Source organism: Struthio camelus, chromosome W (assembly GCF_040807025.1).
Source record: "Struthio camelus isolate bStrCam1 chromosome W, bStrCam1.hap1, whole genome shotgun sequence".
NCBI lineage: Eukaryota > Metazoa > Chordata > Aves > Struthioniformes > Struthionidae > Struthio > Struthio camelus.
The window spans coordinates 67,992,722-68,011,149 of record NC_090981.1 but is presented as its reverse complement, the minus strand read 5'-3'; the positions used below and the strand labels follow the sequence as shown (position 1 = coordinate 68,011,149).

Sequence of the window (18,428 nt, the reverse complement as noted above, 5' to 3'; positions counted from 1 at the left end):
ACCCTGAAGCCTCAGTGTCTCTCCCCAAACCCCCTCCCATGTCCTACACCCTTACGTGCTTTGCTGCCACGTAAATGGATTTTTGCTTACATGGCTCAGAGGCCCTGAGCTAGAGTTCGAGACAGATGACCTGAAAGAGTTAATTTGTGTCACTCAATAAGAATTACCTTTGTGATAGAGATGGCCCTAAGGGCCTTGTCCAATGCACTGAGTAATTGAAAAGGCTCCCACTGACTTCAGTAGGCATTGGATCAGGCCCTAGGTGATTGAAGAATTAGCTTTGATGATTTCTGAGGCAAATGAGCTTTTAGAAACTTTGATTCTGTTTATGTTAATGCTTCTGCTTGCAGTACAGCTATGGTGACACCTGGTCCCATTGACTCATCTTTAATAGAGTTACCTAAAGATCAAAGAAAAGTGAAGACTTCAGACTTCGACGTATTAGAATTGGTCATCAAGGTAACATAGAAGTGGAAACTGAATTTAGATATCTACAAAAGACACCCCAAAGGGCTGGGAATTTCTCCTGCTTATATACCACATTAACAAAGACTCCAATATAGCATATTATGACTACCCAGAAAAGATACAGTACTTATGTATAGGTTTAGGTATTATGTGAAGTGATTTATACTGCTTAAAACATACTCTGCATACCCTGCTTGCTAAAGACGAAGTGAACCACATTTAGTTTTTATATGCACTGTGGCTCAAGCCAACAAAGCCAACCGCACCTGGAGAAATTGGGAAGTCACAGACTATGACTGCAATTCCCATACACATCCACCACACTGAGTACATAGGTTAGCCTACGTATCAGACTGTAAGCAGATAGGAGATAAGGCTGAAATCTTTCCCAGTTCTAATTCAAGTTTATACAGTTAAATGGGTTGCAAACATTGTTCAGGCTGTACAAGAACAATGGATTATTCTGGTGACAGTTTTCCAACCTTTAATTACTTTTACGTAACAACAACGCTCTCACGGAGACTGGTAGCACTGGAAGATCTCCCTGTCTCGCGCCCAGACACACAGCAGCTTAAATGCTGCCAGTGCCATGACGTGCGGGGCTGAGGTCAAAGCCTCGGAGGGCTCCTCAGCGGTCAGTCAGGTGGCCTCTGTTTCCAGTCTTTGCTCCCATAACCCGCCTGAGGTCACTCACTCATTTATCCGAGCAATCACAGTAAGGCAACACCTTTCGCACATGCAGACACTAACTTCCAGCCCCCACTACAGGGGAAGGGCTCCGCATCCCATGAGAAACTCCGTGTTCGGGTTTGCTGGGTTTTCGTTTGTTTCTTTAAACGCCAGTAGTCTGGAGAGCTTTCATTTTTTGTGTCTAAAATAATCCAAATTACATGGCACAGGTGTTCTGACCTCAGGAGCACAGAAGGAACGCTCTGCGCCCCGGCGCTCCAGCCACTTTGGCCAACTGGGAACCTGCCACGAGGCCAATCCTCCACGTGGAGGATGTGGCCAGCAGCGCCACGCGCGTGGCTTCTCCCTAGGGACGATGACACATAACTGGAGGTGGAAGTCAGCAAACACAGTCCCTCATTCCAGCGCTGGGCTGATGTCGATTTAGGTGCTTTAAAATTTTGATGCTGAAGCTGACACTAAGCACGGCACAGGTCTCCGCTGGAGGAGCTCTAACCCCCGGTGAAGCCACCATTAGCCCACCATCACACCCTATTCCCAGCTCGTGCTACAGCTGTCACTGTCCTATTAATTTTGCTAGCCAACAGTCCTACTGCTTTCCCGATTATAGAAAGCGATAGCAGCTTTTCTGTGTATCTATATCTATTTTTATCGACAGGAACAGTATCTATAGGCAACATGATAATACGTAGTTTAGTTTGCTACCATGAGTGACCACGAGTTATCCAGCGGACGTTTAGCAACTATCCTAGACACTCAATGCTACGTTTCGGCTCAAAATAATTTTTAAAACGCGCAAATGCGGATCTTAACATTACTTTAAAATCCCCCCCTGTGACACTATGTAATTTATTATTTTGCTAATGAATGAGAAACCATATATATTTTAAGCATAGCATGTGCTGAGACTCAGGGCAGCTGGTGTGGGCAGAGCAAGCGCTTCCCCCAAATGGCAGCAGGAGCCAATCCTTGCCGGCGCTGCCCCGCGGCCCGGCACTCAGCTTGCACGCTGCCCCGGCTGCTCGGACACCACGGGAAGGTGGGCAAGCTTTCATGGACACAAAAAAACGAGAACGCCCTCAAAGTCTTTCCTCCAGTGGTTGTTTAAGAAAAGTGCATTCACATACCACATACAGAGTGGTTGCACTTAACCTGTCAGGCTTATTTACTTCTACCCATTAATTAAAACACAGAACAAGGAGGCACCGGCAGGCCTATCTGCAGAGGATCTGATTTTTTTCCCCCTCTACGAGAGGTAAGTAAACCAATCTATGGAACGCAAAAACACTTTTCCCCATTTCCTATTTTTTTTCCTCCCACCTAGCATTGCAAAAGTAGCATGCAGAGCATCCCCAAAAAAATCCCGAATCCTCTGAGCGTCACATGGAAAGGGGCAAGCAGAAGATCTAGAACAAATACAGAGCAATATCAATCCATCAGCAGCAGACTTAGATAACGGAGCACACGTACCAGGGCGGTTGTGCTACGGTCGCTGCAGAAAGCGTCTCGCAGCCCGGCGTGGTCCCGGAGAGGTGCAGGGCCCCCGCGGCGCGGTGGAGGCTCGGGGCACCGGACCCCACCGCCACCGGACCGCGGCGCGCCACGGTCCCGCTACTACAGCAACACGCTCACGGAAGAGCTAAACTGCTCCCCACAAAGTCTGCTTTCGCCCAGGCTCCCGGTTTTTCCCTGTTTTTTGGAAAAACTAAAACACTTCTTCAGTCCTGCTTACCAGGCGATCGTACTTTGTGTTTTCCTAAGTTTTCTCAACCCGCTTGAAAAAATTGTAAAAGTGCCAATTGATGAAAACTGTATTGGCAATACAGTTTCACGCTTCTTCATAACCTAGCACTTTAACTCCTTGAAAAAGTTACTTTTTAACTCTGCAAACCTGCCATTTTCAATTTCTGGGTGCTCATACTGAGCAAAATCAATTTTTTATTTTATAATTTGCATAATTCTACTTCTTTCCTCTGTTCCAAATTGGAGCAAATTATACGCTGAAATCATAGGGTGCATTTCCAAAACTGGCTAAGAACGTGTCTCTCTGGTGGGGAAAAGATGTGCTGTCTTGTTAGCAGACAATACGTGGTACCTAATACAAAGCAAAATCCCAGTGCAGAAATACGGTCTGAGTAGCTTTTGTGGGTATTCCAGGCTGAAATAAAACCTGTGAAAGAGCCTAGAGTTTACTTTGATCTTCTAAATAATGCTTTCTTGTCTTCACTAGGAATTTATCTATTGCGAGGAAACTCAAGTCACTAAATTGAGGTAAGCCAGTGCCTGCAGAAGTGAAGCCAGGGCTTTGAGGTTTACACAGCCCTTCTCCTTTGAAGCTAGCGCAAAGCGAGAGTTCAAATCCCGATAAACCTCCCAACGTTACCTCTGAGCTTTTCAGACGTCACAGTGACCACCTCCTCGGGCAACTATCTCATAAAGGTAAAATGCTCTAGCTGTAATTGGAAGAAGACTTAAGAATAGTAGGTCTAGAGTGAAAAAAGAAAACGTATTCTAGCAACAAACTTCACAGATATTCAAAAGGCAGTAAGTTAAGAGCAGAGAAAACGTGACTAATCAGACATGCCTCCCTCTTTGGAAAACGTGATGATAATGCCTTGAAAAGTTGACTAAACTTTGCTATGACTAAACATGAGCTGCTGATTTGAGAGAAAAGTTGATTTACAGTTTCTCACTGTGAGGCTTTTGAACTTTAATCTCTAACCCACGAAAGGGTGCAAGAGTAGCTTGAAAATTATGCTGAGCTTAATTATACCTAACGTGAATTATGCAGAAGTGCAGCAGAGAGACTAAAAATTTATTTCATACAAAGAAGCTTGACATTTTAATTGGTCCTTCAGAAAAGAGACAAAACAATTTCCTCTCCAGAAAATTTACATCTCCCCCATCAAAGCAGCAGCCGCAGCCGAGCAGAACTTCATTAACAAGATTAATTAGCCCGCCAGCGGCTGCCTCATCAGGTGCGCGGCCCAGGTGAAGAGCAGGACGCAGCGCGACAAGCGACGCCGGTCCCAGCGCCCACCACCGACGCCGACAGCAAACGGGACAGCTCGGGGACACCGTACCTTGGTCATTAGCCATTTTGTCAGGGTGCTCGACTGCAAGAAAAAGACAATATCATTAGAGGCTGACAGCTGCTGGCAGGCCAGCCCACATATCACATCACCAATTTTGTCAGCCGGCTGTCGTATCGAGAGGCCGCCTTCCTGCGCTCCCGCCGGACGGCTCAGGATGAAAGGCCGTTATTTTACCATTCCCTTTTTCAAAGCCACCCGGCAGAACCGAGAGGACAAATACAAGCTGTACTGTGTTTTGCAGCAGAGCTCTTAAAAACGTGAAAACTTTACAGGAATAGTCTTCTCACTCTCTTGTTCTTTCAAACCCCAGTACGATCTGGGAAGTGTAATTAAGCACAGAAGGGAAAGAGAGAGAGAGAGACGGAGCGAGAGAGAGACAGAGAAGAGAGATACTGTTTCTTTGAATAATTACAGTCACATCACCTACGAGTTGAAAGCTAATTCTGACTTATATCATCCTTGTTTCAGCTTTGCACAAAAGGAGTTTAAAACTATTTACATGTTTTTGCATAATAACCATAAAAGATAGTGTGATTTGAAGTGTACCAGACAAGACTTCAAAATTCAATAGATACATTAAAAGCTCTCCTGCACAGCTACAACTTCTGACTATTTATGACATGAGCGAGGGAATTAAATTTTCCTTAGATTCATAAATCGCTACCATTACAGAGCATTAACCAATCCTCTGCTTAATAAAATATACAAGAAACTTAAGCACAGGAAACTGGGGAAAAAGTGAGCGAGTTCTAGAAGTTCAATCACCGCTGCTTACAGATGCAGAGCATGCTGCCCCCATTTCTGCTAAAATTACTACTTAGCCCCCTGGTAGATCATGAGATCATGCTAGGAAAAAATTAAGGTACTGAGTTAGCAGTCGTTTACATCCAACCGCATCACCCTGACAGGCACATTTATGACTCCCGTGCCAGTGGCAGAGGAAGAAAAGCACCTTAAATGATCCCTATACACTTTTTTTTCCCCCCGTCAACTGTTTCAGAGGGCTGTAAAGAATAACGGGGGATACGGAGCACATGTGCCCCCATTCCCTCAAACTTTCGAGAAACACCTAAGGGAGCACGCCTTTCCCCACCGAGCCATCCCGGGGATTATGTCTTTTCCCCCGGGACAAATGTATTTATAAAAGCATTAACCCCTTGACTGCAACAGCAGTTATTTTCACCCAAGGTGAGGCTTGCAAGCTGCCCTGACGACACTCCGCCTTTGCTGCCTCCTCCGAGCTCTTAGGGAGACGGCACCTGTGGCACCTCCAGCGCCACGACGTACCGCCGTAGCGGTAGGTAACGTTTGCAGCAGGCAGGTCGTACAGGTTCACGTTTTATGCCGTTTAAGAGCAAGGATGTGCTATCTAACGCAGCTCCAACACAGCATTAGAGGGCACTGCAGCGCTAAAAATGCTGCCCCACATCATCCTTGCCAAGGGTGGGGAGCAATCGCCATCGTCTGCAATTTCAGGGCTCTTTTAGAGATGGGACGGAAATGGTACATCTAATCCTGATGTCCTGTAGAAAGTCCCGGGATGAAGTTTTCCTTGTGGATCTTAGCGTGGTCGCAATATCCGAGAGCGCTATAAAGCTAAGGCCACAACCTCTTTCTCTCTCTCTTCCTCTCTCCCTTTCCACTCACCCCTTTAGAAACACATCCGATCTAGCATTTTAGTCATGCCTGAAATTATGTCCACAGCTGCGTAATATGCACATAGGTTTCCAGGATATGCAATAGGCAATTTTTTTTTTTTCATTTTATCTGTATTGATGTAATGCTTTGTGTGATTCTGACAAGCTGAATACTCTTCGTTAATTTTCTTTATTTAATGGAGTTCAGCACAAAACTAAGGTCTGTTTGTAAACGTCGTCTGAAATTCAGAATAGCTACGGTTCGGCAGAAGAAAGCATAGGTAAATTCAGTAAGTGCAATTCTGAGATTTGCTTTTCTCCTGAAGATGAAAAAAAATCACTGAAAAATTGTTTGAAAGACTGAGGGAAACCTCAATCCTGCCTGCCACCAGTCCAGTCACTCTTTAGTTGTCATGTTTCACTGGGTAGTTGCAAATACATTCCAGATTGTATGTATTCACTTCTGCAACTTAATGTATTTCTTAATTTGATCCATTTATACACTGAAAACGTAATGGGACATTATGATCTGGGCTTTAATTTCAGTGGAAACCCATGGCAATATGCTATGGAAGGCTGCAAAATATACAAATGTTATTTGGGCACGTTCTGTGTGTGTGTGTGTGTGTGTCTGTGTGTGTATATATATTTATATGTAGTTATATATGTATATGTGTGCGTATATATATATATATGATATTTACTGAATTCATCCAGAGATTTTTTTGGTAAAGACTAAGAAAAATCCCAGGAAGGACCTTAAGTTTTGTTATTATATAACTTGGGCCAAAAACATGGGCTAGTTAATCACGTTTCACCCAGCTTTTGTTCCAAGCTCGTAAGAATGGGTACCAGAGTCTTCATGCTTTAAGTGATAGATTTAGCCACAGCCAGCCTGAGCTTAAAAAAGCAGATCCTCAACTGATGCAAATTGTCATATATTCACCGGAGTCCACAGCGCAACGACAACTTACATAAGCTAAGGATTTGCCCGTTTGACTGTATATTATTATCCGTGCAACTGAGCTGGAAGAACATAAACTCATTGCTCCTGCGGTACTGTTATTTACTATTAAACATATCTATTTTCTCACAGATCACTACATTTTCATTAGCAAAGGCAAGTCACTACAAATACGTACATTGCAATTCTAACACAAGTAATGGCTTGGCTTCCTAGCAGGAGCTTTATGTGCTATAATATATAAAAGCAGACAGTGGTGACTTAGTGGATCTTTGATGCTCATTTAGTTCCCTGTGGTTTAAAACTTCCTCTGATCAGGACATATATTTGCTATCAGAGCATTCATTTCCATATGGCACATACACATCTTCTGTTAATAATCATTAAGTGCAGGAAACCAACATTTCTGCATAATTCAGAATGCACTCAAGGCTTCAGAAAGTCTCTTCACCTCAAATGTAGAGACAGATTTGTCAAAAAACCGTTGAATATTATTGAACATGACATATTTAGGGTGGATATCATTAAATATTCATGGCAGGGTATTAGACATAGTCCTTGTAGGCTATTACAAGATGTAACAAATTATAGATTTATCTTTTTGGTATCTGTTGATGTTGTCTGATCTAGAATTCATTTCCCAAATGAGTTTTATGGTACTCTGTGTAAACATTACAAAGTAGGTGATATCTACTCCATTAATCTGGTTTAGTTAGCTCTCTGGCTCTCTATATCTTTTGATATCTCATTAGTCTGTGGTGGTTATATCTTGATGCTTTGACTCATTTTAAACTCAGTCTAACAGCCTTCCCTCTCTTGGCACAAACTGTGAGCATGAAATTAAGTTGGCACCATCCAACTGATAGAGATGAAGCACTTGCCGAGTGCTCTCTCTTCACATTTCATGGTAGCAGAGAATGAATAATCAGGATCTTACCAATAATTCATTCGAAGTGAAACACGACTTGGACAAGCAAGTCCCGCGAACCTGGATAGGCTGTGATAAGCTCAGAACAAATTGATATAGTTTTGCTTTTTTCCGACTCTTGCTAATTCATGGAAACCGTTGTGCGAGGCTTTCACTCCCAGCCTCCACGGTCGATAGTGTGTTTTATAGACACCGACGTCCGCGAAGCAAAAAGGGCAAGCTCTCTGCCAGCGCCGTGGCGAGCACTCGCTCCATCATGGAAACCCTTCCTTAAGGGTAGGTGCGAGGGACTGACTGAAAAGGGAGTTTCTCCTCCTTCCTTCAAAGGCACCAGGAACAGCCCAAACGGTTATTCATGCAAACATTTGCTCTTGCTAAAGAAATAAACATGTGAACCCCCCCCCCCCCAAAAGAAATGATCTGGGAATCAAGTGTCATCATTACTCAGTCGTTTTGCTTGCCTTAAATAATGTCACATATAATTGATTAAAAAAGAGGCTTGAATCAGAACATTAATTCCGAACCTCTCACGTACAGATCTGAATCGGAATTTCCCTCCAGTTGCAACTTTTCAGGTCTGGGCCTATCTCCAGTTTCAATTACTCTCTGCCAGGATGTTATTTTTATATACAAATCTCTGGAATTTCTCTAGAAAAGACAGAGCAATAAAATGTTTTCCTGCATGCCACACTACTTTCCTAGAACAGGTTCACTGTTTATGTCATTTGATTTTTTCATTAATTATATGTCTTTCTTAAAGTAATTTTATCTTTTGTGCGAATACGTGAATGACAGTTAAAATATAAGGAGCAGAGCTGCTGCAAACATCCTGCTTCCCACTCACGGTAATACTGCTTACATCTTACTAACTAATAATTTATGGGTAGATCATGTTAGGCCTTCATGCAGACAGGCAGCAGGGAAGATATCAGAGGAATATCTCTCCATGTTAATTTGAAATGGAGCCTGCTACATGTGCGGTCCCTCGCTCTTATAAACGCAACGGCCCTGTTACAACATCTACCAAAGCACTAGCCAGCCAAATGGGTGCCCCTATTTTGCCTGCTCCTTCTCACTGGTCACTAAGGGGGAGATACCAGGCTTTGGTTTGCCAGCTGCTAACGGCAGGTACCAAAAAAATACCTGGCGCGATGTCCCGCATGCAAAGTCAGGCTGCATCTCAGGCAGTTTGCTGAGGTTTTTAAGCAGCATTTTGCATGCCGACTCTGCTGCTCCGAGAGTGAGTCATTACCAGTTCCCGCAGTCACCAGCGGATCCAAAATGAAAAGGTATCTCCCTAGAGAAATCCCGTCAGATCCAATTAGCTTTATTATTGATGGCAAAAGTTAGGTAGTGTCAGAATGCTTTCCCCTAGTTGATTGAATTTAAAAATATAGCTGCTGCCTCATTATGTGGTTTACTTTTGTCAACTACTGTATACAGCATTTTGCTTTTATCTCTCAGTAATAGTTTCAAGTAGTAGGATGTCTTCTAGCTGACATGGAATTAATTGCAAAGCTCCTACTGAGGCATAAGAAAATCCTACGTATCATTAATAACCAGACGACAAAGTTTCAAACCTTTCAGCGTCCGGAAGAAAATCGGATCAGAGAGAGGCCCCACTCCTTTGGCGTTGCGAGCCTGGATTCGGAAGTAGTAAATGGTGTCTAGGTTGAGGTCCATGATTTGGTGGGTAAGTCGGTCACCGCTGATGGACTCCATGATCCAGTCATCAATGGGGGTGTTCTTGTCCAAAGTATAGAAGAGGATGTACGCTGAATAAACACAGTCTCTCAGTTAGTACTTAAATCACATGTAATCTGTTTGCTTTATGAAATGCAGATAAAATTCAGATTTCTGAACAATTAGTGCTTTCTTTTTAAAAAAGCAGTAATGGCAGGTCTTGTGATCAAAATCGTTTAAATGCCTGTTTGGACAATAATTATGTATTTGCATATTTTTAGAGCAAAACAACGATTAGAGCATTCCCTGGAAAAAACAGATTTAGCAAATATAAAAACACATAGCACATCTTAAAATGCTCCATCACATGTACATTTGTCAAATTCAGGTGCACAATTCAGCCTGATAGCCATCATAAACCCTACGATACAAGCCTTTAGTGTTTCAGTGCTGAAATAAAACCAAATGGCATTGATGATGCGCATCATTTACTGGGTGCTCATGAGAAGCCAGGCAACATTTCTTGGCAACTTGATGGGAAAATATTTGGGGGAAAAGAACGAAGAACCCAAAACTCAGAGTTTTGGTAACCCCAAGTACTGCAGTAGCTAAGTCCTTCCCTAGCAAATAAAACAGGCAACAGAACCTAGACCTTAAAACCCTCAACGGTAGCTCACAACCAGTTCCAACGCCTTCCTACCTTTGTGGGCCAGGCCTGCGTGCGTGGGTAGATTTGAGTTTTCAGGCCAACGGTTTCATTTTAAAGCTAAAGTTGAAGGCTACGTTAAGTGCAAGGATTAGGAAACAAGAGTAGTTTATAGGAGTAATCCACCTGGCAAATTACGTTTTGGAGAGAAGGAAAATCCTGTTCTCAAGCGAAACGTCTGTAGGCGACGTCTCAAATGCCTCTGCGGCAACCAAACCTCACCTGGGGACCCACAGCACCTGCAGCTGCCTGACTTTGAAGATATCTATTCTTGCTGTTCCAAAAGGTTGCCTGGCAAAACCCCCCAGCCTACACGAGCAGATTTCCAGCTCTTGCCTAAGCTCTGCTGCTACCAAAAGATGGAGCTGAAGGGTGTCTCAAGGCCATGTAATCAGCTCCAAGTCCAGCCCGGTAGGTATGCTTTGAAAACACGTCACGCGTAGGAACAATGCTGAGTTTCGCAGGAACCGTCAGACTTGCTATTGTTTTTCTTCAATGAAAAGGGAGACTTGGGGCCGGCAGGAAAACATGTGGATTCAATTCCATCCTCTGCCAGCCAGAGGCTATTCAACACCGTAATTTCCCTTTTATTCTATAACTAGGTTTGAATCCCTTCAAGCACAAGAGGAAACTGAACGAAGGGTTTCTGTCCCCTTGGGCACCTACTCGACAATAGCACTATTAAATGAAAGAGGAACAGCAACGCGTGTTAAAGAGAACAAATTGGGTTGAGATAGATATTTCCTCCCAGAGTGATGCAGCAGGTACGTGCGAGCACGGATCTCTCCCCATTGACCGCGTAAGGACTTTGGCTACCCAAATTGTCCCACTTGGCTGAGACACTTACTCAGGAGTGGCAATCCTAAATAGTTGTAGCATGCAAAGACAACGTTGAGCAGCTGGTGCTGCGGGCCCTAGCACAGGCGCTGACGAGCCCAAGCAGGCATTCTGCACTGTACTTCTGGGCCTAGACCTAAGTCACTACGAAATTGTAAGCCTTATTATCACTTTTCCCCTATTCTTTTTTGGAAACAAACATACTTTCCAAAACTCTCATTCCACATGAATAGTTAACGCTAATCACGGAAAAGTAGTGTTAGGATGAGAATGGTAAGATTTTTCTTTTTCTTTTTGCATGTTTTGCATTATAGGGCTTTATCTAGAGAACTGTAGTTTGGGGTTGGTAAGCAGTTTCTCTGACCGTGATATACAACATCTGAATTAATATAAATAAAGATATGACAGTCATTGTCATATATTAAAACAAACACACTTGCTCAAGCATTTGCAGGCATGAAGATTTGTTTGAGACATTTCTACTCTCCACAGGGGGTTATTTTCCTTGCTTGATATGTCTAAGAAACATTTGACCTCATATGCAGTAAAAAATTCTTATGAGAGTTGTTCTTCAAGCAAGTACTAAAACCACGAAGTTTGTGCACTGACATCTGGGGACCCAGCTGGCTCTCGGGCTGACTGCTGTTTCTATGGAAAAGCTCTGTAAAGGTGCCACCACCGAGTCATTTACATCTTGGAAATCAGAAAACAGCCAAAAATCTGATCTAGTGTTTTTTACTTCTAATTGCTCGCACAGGACATTGTTTTGAGGCACTTCTGCTCTTACGTTTATATTTCTCAATGCGTCGGCAGCGTGTAGCTGGGATTATTAATAGTAATGGTGACGTATATACGCTTTCTCCCACATGAAAAAAATATGTTGTAGAACTTAGGTCTAAGCCAATTGTTTGCAGTAATGAGGCCATAATGTGCACATTTCTGAAGTTGAACAATATTTCTCCTAATAATTATATGCTTTGGAGATGCCTATTAAAGCCTAAAGTGATCATTTAAATGCAAAATCTCAGATAGAACTCGACTATATTTTTCATACTAAATTAACATTATGGGCTTGTAATGGATGTCTTAATTAGATGCTAAGGTTATATGCAATATTTTGGAAAATAAAATCTGTCATTGTGAAGCATCCATTAAGTTCAGTTCTTGTCAGTCAATATTAGTTTCTTTTCTGATCATCATTGCTTTAAATTGTTATTGTATAGCTAAGTATCTACCAATAAATCCTACCATTATGTGCAGTACCAAGCAACCTATCATTATGTATATTACACAGTGCATTATTGCCAAACAAACTACTTATTAGTCATTTCTAATTACCATTGAGCAGCACATACCACAAAACCTTTGCTTAAAATGCTGCATTTTTAACTTATATTAGTATTCTTAGTATTTAAAAATAAAAACTTTATATCCACTGAGTTTTAAATCTTGCAGTATCTCTAACTCACCTAACTCCTAGATCAAATCGGCTGATAAAAGTTAGAAAAAATAAAATAACGTCAGATCAAATAGCATTCTGAAAACAAACAGAGATGTTTCCAGGAAAATAAGGAATGAATGATGAGAACAGTAAAATAAAAAGGTGGATAGAGAATAATGTAAATGTTTACCAGTAATTTTTCCATTGGCTTCTAACGGTGGCTGCCAGCTGACAATGACAGCTCGGGGCTTCCCCTCCCGTGTAATGACTGTCAAATCCTTGGGTGCAGAGGTTGGAGCTGAAAAGAATGAAAATAATTGGAAAAAGAAGTTATTCACTTTCCCTTGAATTCCTTATATACTGTAACAAAAATGGACTATGCAGTACGCATTTACCGCTTTCTTAGATCCTTTCAAATGCAGGGATCCTTAGAGGCGTTTCAAATATGTAATGCATGATTTCTACAAAATCATACTAAGTGTAGATACATAAGGATTTGGTGAATAGCACTTCTCCTCCTATAGCTAATGTTGGTCCTTATATCTAAACTATCCCTGAGGTCTCCAAGTATATCTAATACACTTTAAGAGCCCAATACATTTAAAAACAGTAATAATATTGTGGACTCTCTATTAAGAACATCTTTAGGTACCTACCCATACAAAACCACATGCAATTGTGTACGTTTATTAAATACATGCTCAACTTTGGACATTTTGGACTTGATAACAACTTCTTAGCTTTTGTATTATTCACTCTATAAAGACAGAAGGCTGGATTTCTGAGTCAATGTGTGACTTAGACTGAGTGTCTACTTTGCACCCTGCTATATGATATGCTGGCCACGAGGTCTTACACAGTGTCTCAGATATTTTAAGACAATTTCCTAAGATTGTGAAGGAGAAAAGAAAAACTGGCAATTATTTAAAAAAAATGTAAGTGAGGAGTATTATATTGGCGCTGGGCTCACTGTTCATTTATTTGGTTTGACACAGGCCGCTGATAACTTAGAGTGTATACATAACATAACAGCACGGAGAACACAGCGTACGAGCATCACGTCATCCGTGTCCTACCCGATAACTTTTCTGAACCTCTGAAGAACTGCTCCAAAGCCATTCTATGAAGTATTGCTTTTAAAATCAGTTGGGTTATGCTGAGCTAAACCAGCCCAATCTAAAGCAAACACACACCCTCCAGAGGTGGAGACTTGAACTTTTCAGAAGGGGAATCCCCAAGCAACCAAGACATACATACAAGGAAAACGAATGTTCTTCCTACCAATGGTATATTACTAAGGACGTGATGGCTCACCAGCTGATGCTCTTTGGGGCAGCTCTTCATGGCTTTTTGGCCATGGTAGATTGTTGACAGTATGTGCTGGGACAGCATGTTTGGTCTTGTACGTCCAGAGCCAGCACCACTGGGACTCTCAATGTCTAGCTTCAGCCCTGTCATCTTGAGTTTCTTAGCTGAATGGATCTTTAGTAGCTGGAAGCAGGCAGGCCCCAAAACAAAATCCGTAGCCCTTCGAGAAGCCTCTTGAGCCTGGGTAATGCACAGCAGGACATGATCCCCAGCGCTAGGGAAGTTTGTGTTACGCCAGAGGCCTCCAGAGGGTTGTGCTGCCTTTAAAGGCTCCTCAGCTTCCACCCCAGCTGGAAGAAACATCTTGGACTGCTTGCTATTTCAGGGAACTGCCAGTGATTTCCCTTTCATAAACTAATCAAGCTTGATTTTAAAAGTAAAATTTTCCTTCTCTTTACTTTTACTAAGTCTATTCTCCAGTATTCTCCAGTATCACGTATATGATTGTATTTCTACCTAAGTGCATCCATCTATTCATACACAAACAGCATCTTTACCTTACACACTGCTTTTCTTTCTCTGATACTTGATCTCTTGACATGTTTTCACGCGCTAATCCTTTCCCTTACTAGTTTTTTGACTTTTGTGAGGCTAAACTACTAAAGTTGGTTAAGTCTCCTCCTGTAACATAGGCTTTCCATTCTGCTGATTGCCTCATGAGTCCTGTTGAATGGCTGAAGTTGAGCTCTGCTTGCAGCAGATTGTGAACATAAGATACCATGAGAAAAATCCAAGCTTTAGCTGTTTCCCTTAGCACTCATTAACACCTCTCATATCAGTAAGACTTGTGCAGGCAGATCAGAGAAAGGGACTTAGCTCTGAGAGCTGCTTTTGAATTATGGCCGTAACAATTCTCCCTGGCCCATGGTAGCAACCTCTAGTGAGTTCTACATTGATGTTGATATGAACATTTTTAAATAACGTTACTGGAAATTCAGCATGCAGAATGGGTACAAAATAGGCAATAAAGATCAGCAATGCAGGATGCCCTTAATTAACAGAGCTGCTCCATCAAGCTCAGATAATTGCATTGCAATTGCATGAAAAAAGCTAAGGACACATATACTCCCTGAGTTAATTAACTGGCGTGTACTGTGGTTCTCATGAAAAAAAGAATATATATTTACCAGCAGACTTTATTTGGTAGCTACAAGGGAATATATCATGATACATAGGAAATCACAAAGATTGTGGAAAATCTACTGGTTTTGCAGTATACAGCCTCAATTGTAAGAGGAGAGGCTGGAAGCATGGGATGCGGCTACCGAAAGGAATAAAAAGGCAGGCAGCCAGGGTTGTGGAGCACAGCTAGAATTAGACAGAGCAAGCAAAGACTTCCTGATCTTCTCCCTGTTAAGGGCTGCTGCTCTCTGCTGCTGAGGTCTGGCAGTTCAGCGGAGTTACTTCAATCTACTCTGCGCTTTCACAAAAGGGCCTCAATAGCGTATCCTAAATGTACAGTAAATTTAATGGAGAACACTAGCCTTTCTCAAAGACAGCCCAGGGAATTCTGTGCTCGGGGTACCATTCATGCCTACAGAGTAACTAAAAGTAAAGCCCAGGCATGTTATTTCCCTACTGCCGTTATTTTGTAGGTGTATAAGAGAGAAAGAAAAAAAAAAGTTTTGGAAAGCATCGTCTCATCGTCTCCAGCCCTTTTCAAATATTTTTATCCCACTGAATCAGTGTTACATGTAATGTGCATCTGGTGTCTGTTATCAAAATTGCATTTAGGCTTCTTCAGAATGCGAAGCAGCTTTCAGGTAATAGCTTTCAACTTGAAAAATACCACAGGAACACTTGAGAATCGCAGCTATATAAAATCTTTAAAGCGTATTTATTTATTGTAAGTATATTGTTAATATTAATAACGGCTGTTTGCTGGAAATTAAATATAGATGTATGAAGGCACTAAGCACAGGAAAGATGCCTTACCCGATCAGTCAGAAGGGCTTTTATACAAGTTAACATGTTCTACAGAGTAGATAATTGTGTCTTTGCATTAAATAATGTACAGGCTGAAAAGACTGCTCACTTGACTTTCTTCTTCTTGTTCTCACCTGATCTTCGGTTTCTTTGAAAACTGCAAACTGTTTTAAATCTTTAACATCAAAAGTCGTATACGGTATTTATGGGGCAAAGTATTCCCCGAGTTTCAAAACCTGACAGTTCCTTTTTACTGATTTACACACTAATGTATGCAATTAATAATAACAACAATAAAATCAGCAAGTCTCCACGCACCTGCTTCATAGGTTGTGGCGTGTGCGGTCATGCTCCACGTGCTCGACCGCCGACCTTTGGTCACCATGACGGAGAACTCGTACATGGTGTTTGGCTTAAGGCCTATCACGGTGTGACTCAAAGCTGTCGTATCCGCCGACTGCAAAGAGAAGCAGGGAAAAACATCTTTAGAGTCACTCTTTTTGCTTGTAATTAAGCAAAATGCAGTCCCAAAGAATGCCTTTTTCAAGCAGAACAGGTCTATCGCCACCGCGTACCTTAATGGAACTATTTTTAGTACCATAAATATGATACTAAACTTGGTGCCTATAATTCAGGCAGTTAAATAAATTACTGTGATGCTTTCTCTTTCTCTTTCCCCAGACAAAGTAATTTGCGACGCGTTTTTTTTTTTTTTTCAAATGCAAATTGAAAGCTAACACCATGGCCTTCATCTGTGCCCACTTGAGGAAAAAAAAAGAAAAAATTCCATAACTTAAACATTCATTTTCAGCCTCTTTGATGGGTTCTTTCTCAAATACAAAATGTTTTTAACATCTACTGATTCTTAGCAGAGGCTCAGCGGAGCCTCTATTAACAGTCTTGACCAAGGCTTTCCAGCTCCTGGGGTTAACACATATTTATGAAAGATTAAAATATGTCCCAGGACACATGGATAAAGATGTATTTTTGCATTCAGAAAACACTTTTGCTCGGTTAAATATAATTTTTTGTATATTATACTTGAAACATATTATTGATTTGCCTCACCACAATTTGTTATGAACAGTGAAACATCTCGAGTTTGATATGAATATTAAGTTGTTCATTTGTATTTAGCTGATTTAGCTTTTCACCTCAGCCCGTAGTAAGGAACAGTTTGAGAAAAACTGCACTAGTATCAAAGGAGACAAGCGAGAAGAAAATTATGGGACAAACTGTTGACAACTGAATGAAAGCAATGCCGCGCTTTCCAAGCTTCAGAGCCTCGTGTCCAATCCCCCAGTGTCACCTGCAGTAAAGTCAGTTAAAGGTGCTCCACAGTTTTAAATATTGCTGGACTTACTGACCTAAAGTTTACTGAATAAGGACTCACACTATAGAAGGGAAGAGCATATTGGATATTCTCATACAACATATAAATGACTTTCCATCAGAAGACCGAGTCGATGTTCCCACTTTGAAAGAAGTTTGGAACCAGGCACCTTGCTGGTATTCATCAGCACTGCCGTTCTGATAGTAATCATCAAATCAAATGAGTCAAAATAAACTAATGAACCCTTATTAAAAATGGTACATCCACCTTCTAAGGCACTACAGAATAAAGTAATAATTGTCATAGAGAAGTGCGAGAAATTTGCTTTTGAGACACTTTAATGAATATACAACGTATGTCTGCATGGTATGCTGCTTTATCACGAGTGTTCTGACAGATATTTTGCATACTACTTAACAGGAAGGCTTAATGCACTACTAGATTTTATCATCTTCACACTCAGCTAAAGCTCCTAGTCCTTGGAAATGAGCAGTTTTGCAACTTATTTGTGCTACGACTCCAACACAGTGCCTTTCTTCATAAAAAGTCTTACTGAAGCAAAGACAGTACTTATAACCTAAGTATTCATAAACTACTCAGCCAGGACAATGACGGAAAAATCTACCTGTTAGCATTTACAGGAATTATTCTTCAACTAAAAGCCAGATTTCAAAATAATGAATAACAATTTTCTCCTTAGAGTAGATTTTGGAAGAAATGAAATGATCTGTGGCATAAAATACTGTTCAGCACGATTAAGGGTAACTAAATTTGATAATCATCACTATGAAAGTGCTCAGGTATTACACACGATCAGGAAAAATTCACAGAAAAAAACAGTGGAGGTTGAGTCTACTCCTGGACAAAATAGTCTTTAGCGGAACATAAAGACACTAGTTCCTCTTTTGTAAAAAGAAAGTTATTTATCTCCAGCTGAGTGTTTTTCTTTGAATTCTTTGCTCTATACTAAATATTAGCATTTCAATAGTCTCAAACATCCTTGAAGTTAATATCACGTGGCGATGAAGGGGATATATACTGTAACAAGTACCTTTAATAAAGCCGCGCTATGCCTGTTTGGGCCAGTTTTTACAAAGTAAAGTTGACAGGGCAAAGTTAAATTTATAATTTTTTTTTACTTCAATGGGAAAGGCTAAAACCTTCATTATATTAGATTTGATATACATTTTTGAAGTCATGGTAAACTTTAATGGGAAAAATCTGAAAAGAATTGGAGATTCAACACAAACGTATATACAAGGGCTATAGAAGCCTGATCCAAAGCCCTCTGGAGATCCGTCTCTGAATAAGAGTCAGATCAAGCTCTGGTATTCCAAACATCACACTGCGTT

General features: G+C 41.4%; 1 protein-coding gene across 3 annotated transcripts in view; it reads right to left on the bottom strand.

Moving 5' to 3' along the window:
* The window catches only part of LOC104138483 (netrin receptor DCC), a 608,580-nt gene that overhangs the window by 55,050 nt on the left and 535,102 nt on the right, over positions 1–18,428 (bottom strand). For all 3 annotated transcript variants that reach the window (XM_009666101.2, XM_068925912.1, XM_068925913.1), the window contains 4 exons: positions 16,062–16,200; positions 12,640–12,747; positions 9,363–9,557; positions 4,242–4,274 (listed from right to left, as the gene is read on the bottom strand). In XM_009666101.2, the coding sequence (XP_009664396.2) occupies positions 4,242–4,274; positions 9,363–9,557; positions 12,640–12,747; positions 16,062–16,200 (475 nt within the window). The remainder of the gene's footprint in view (positions 1–4,241; positions 4,275–9,362; positions 9,558–12,639; positions 12,748–16,061; positions 16,201–18,428) is intronic.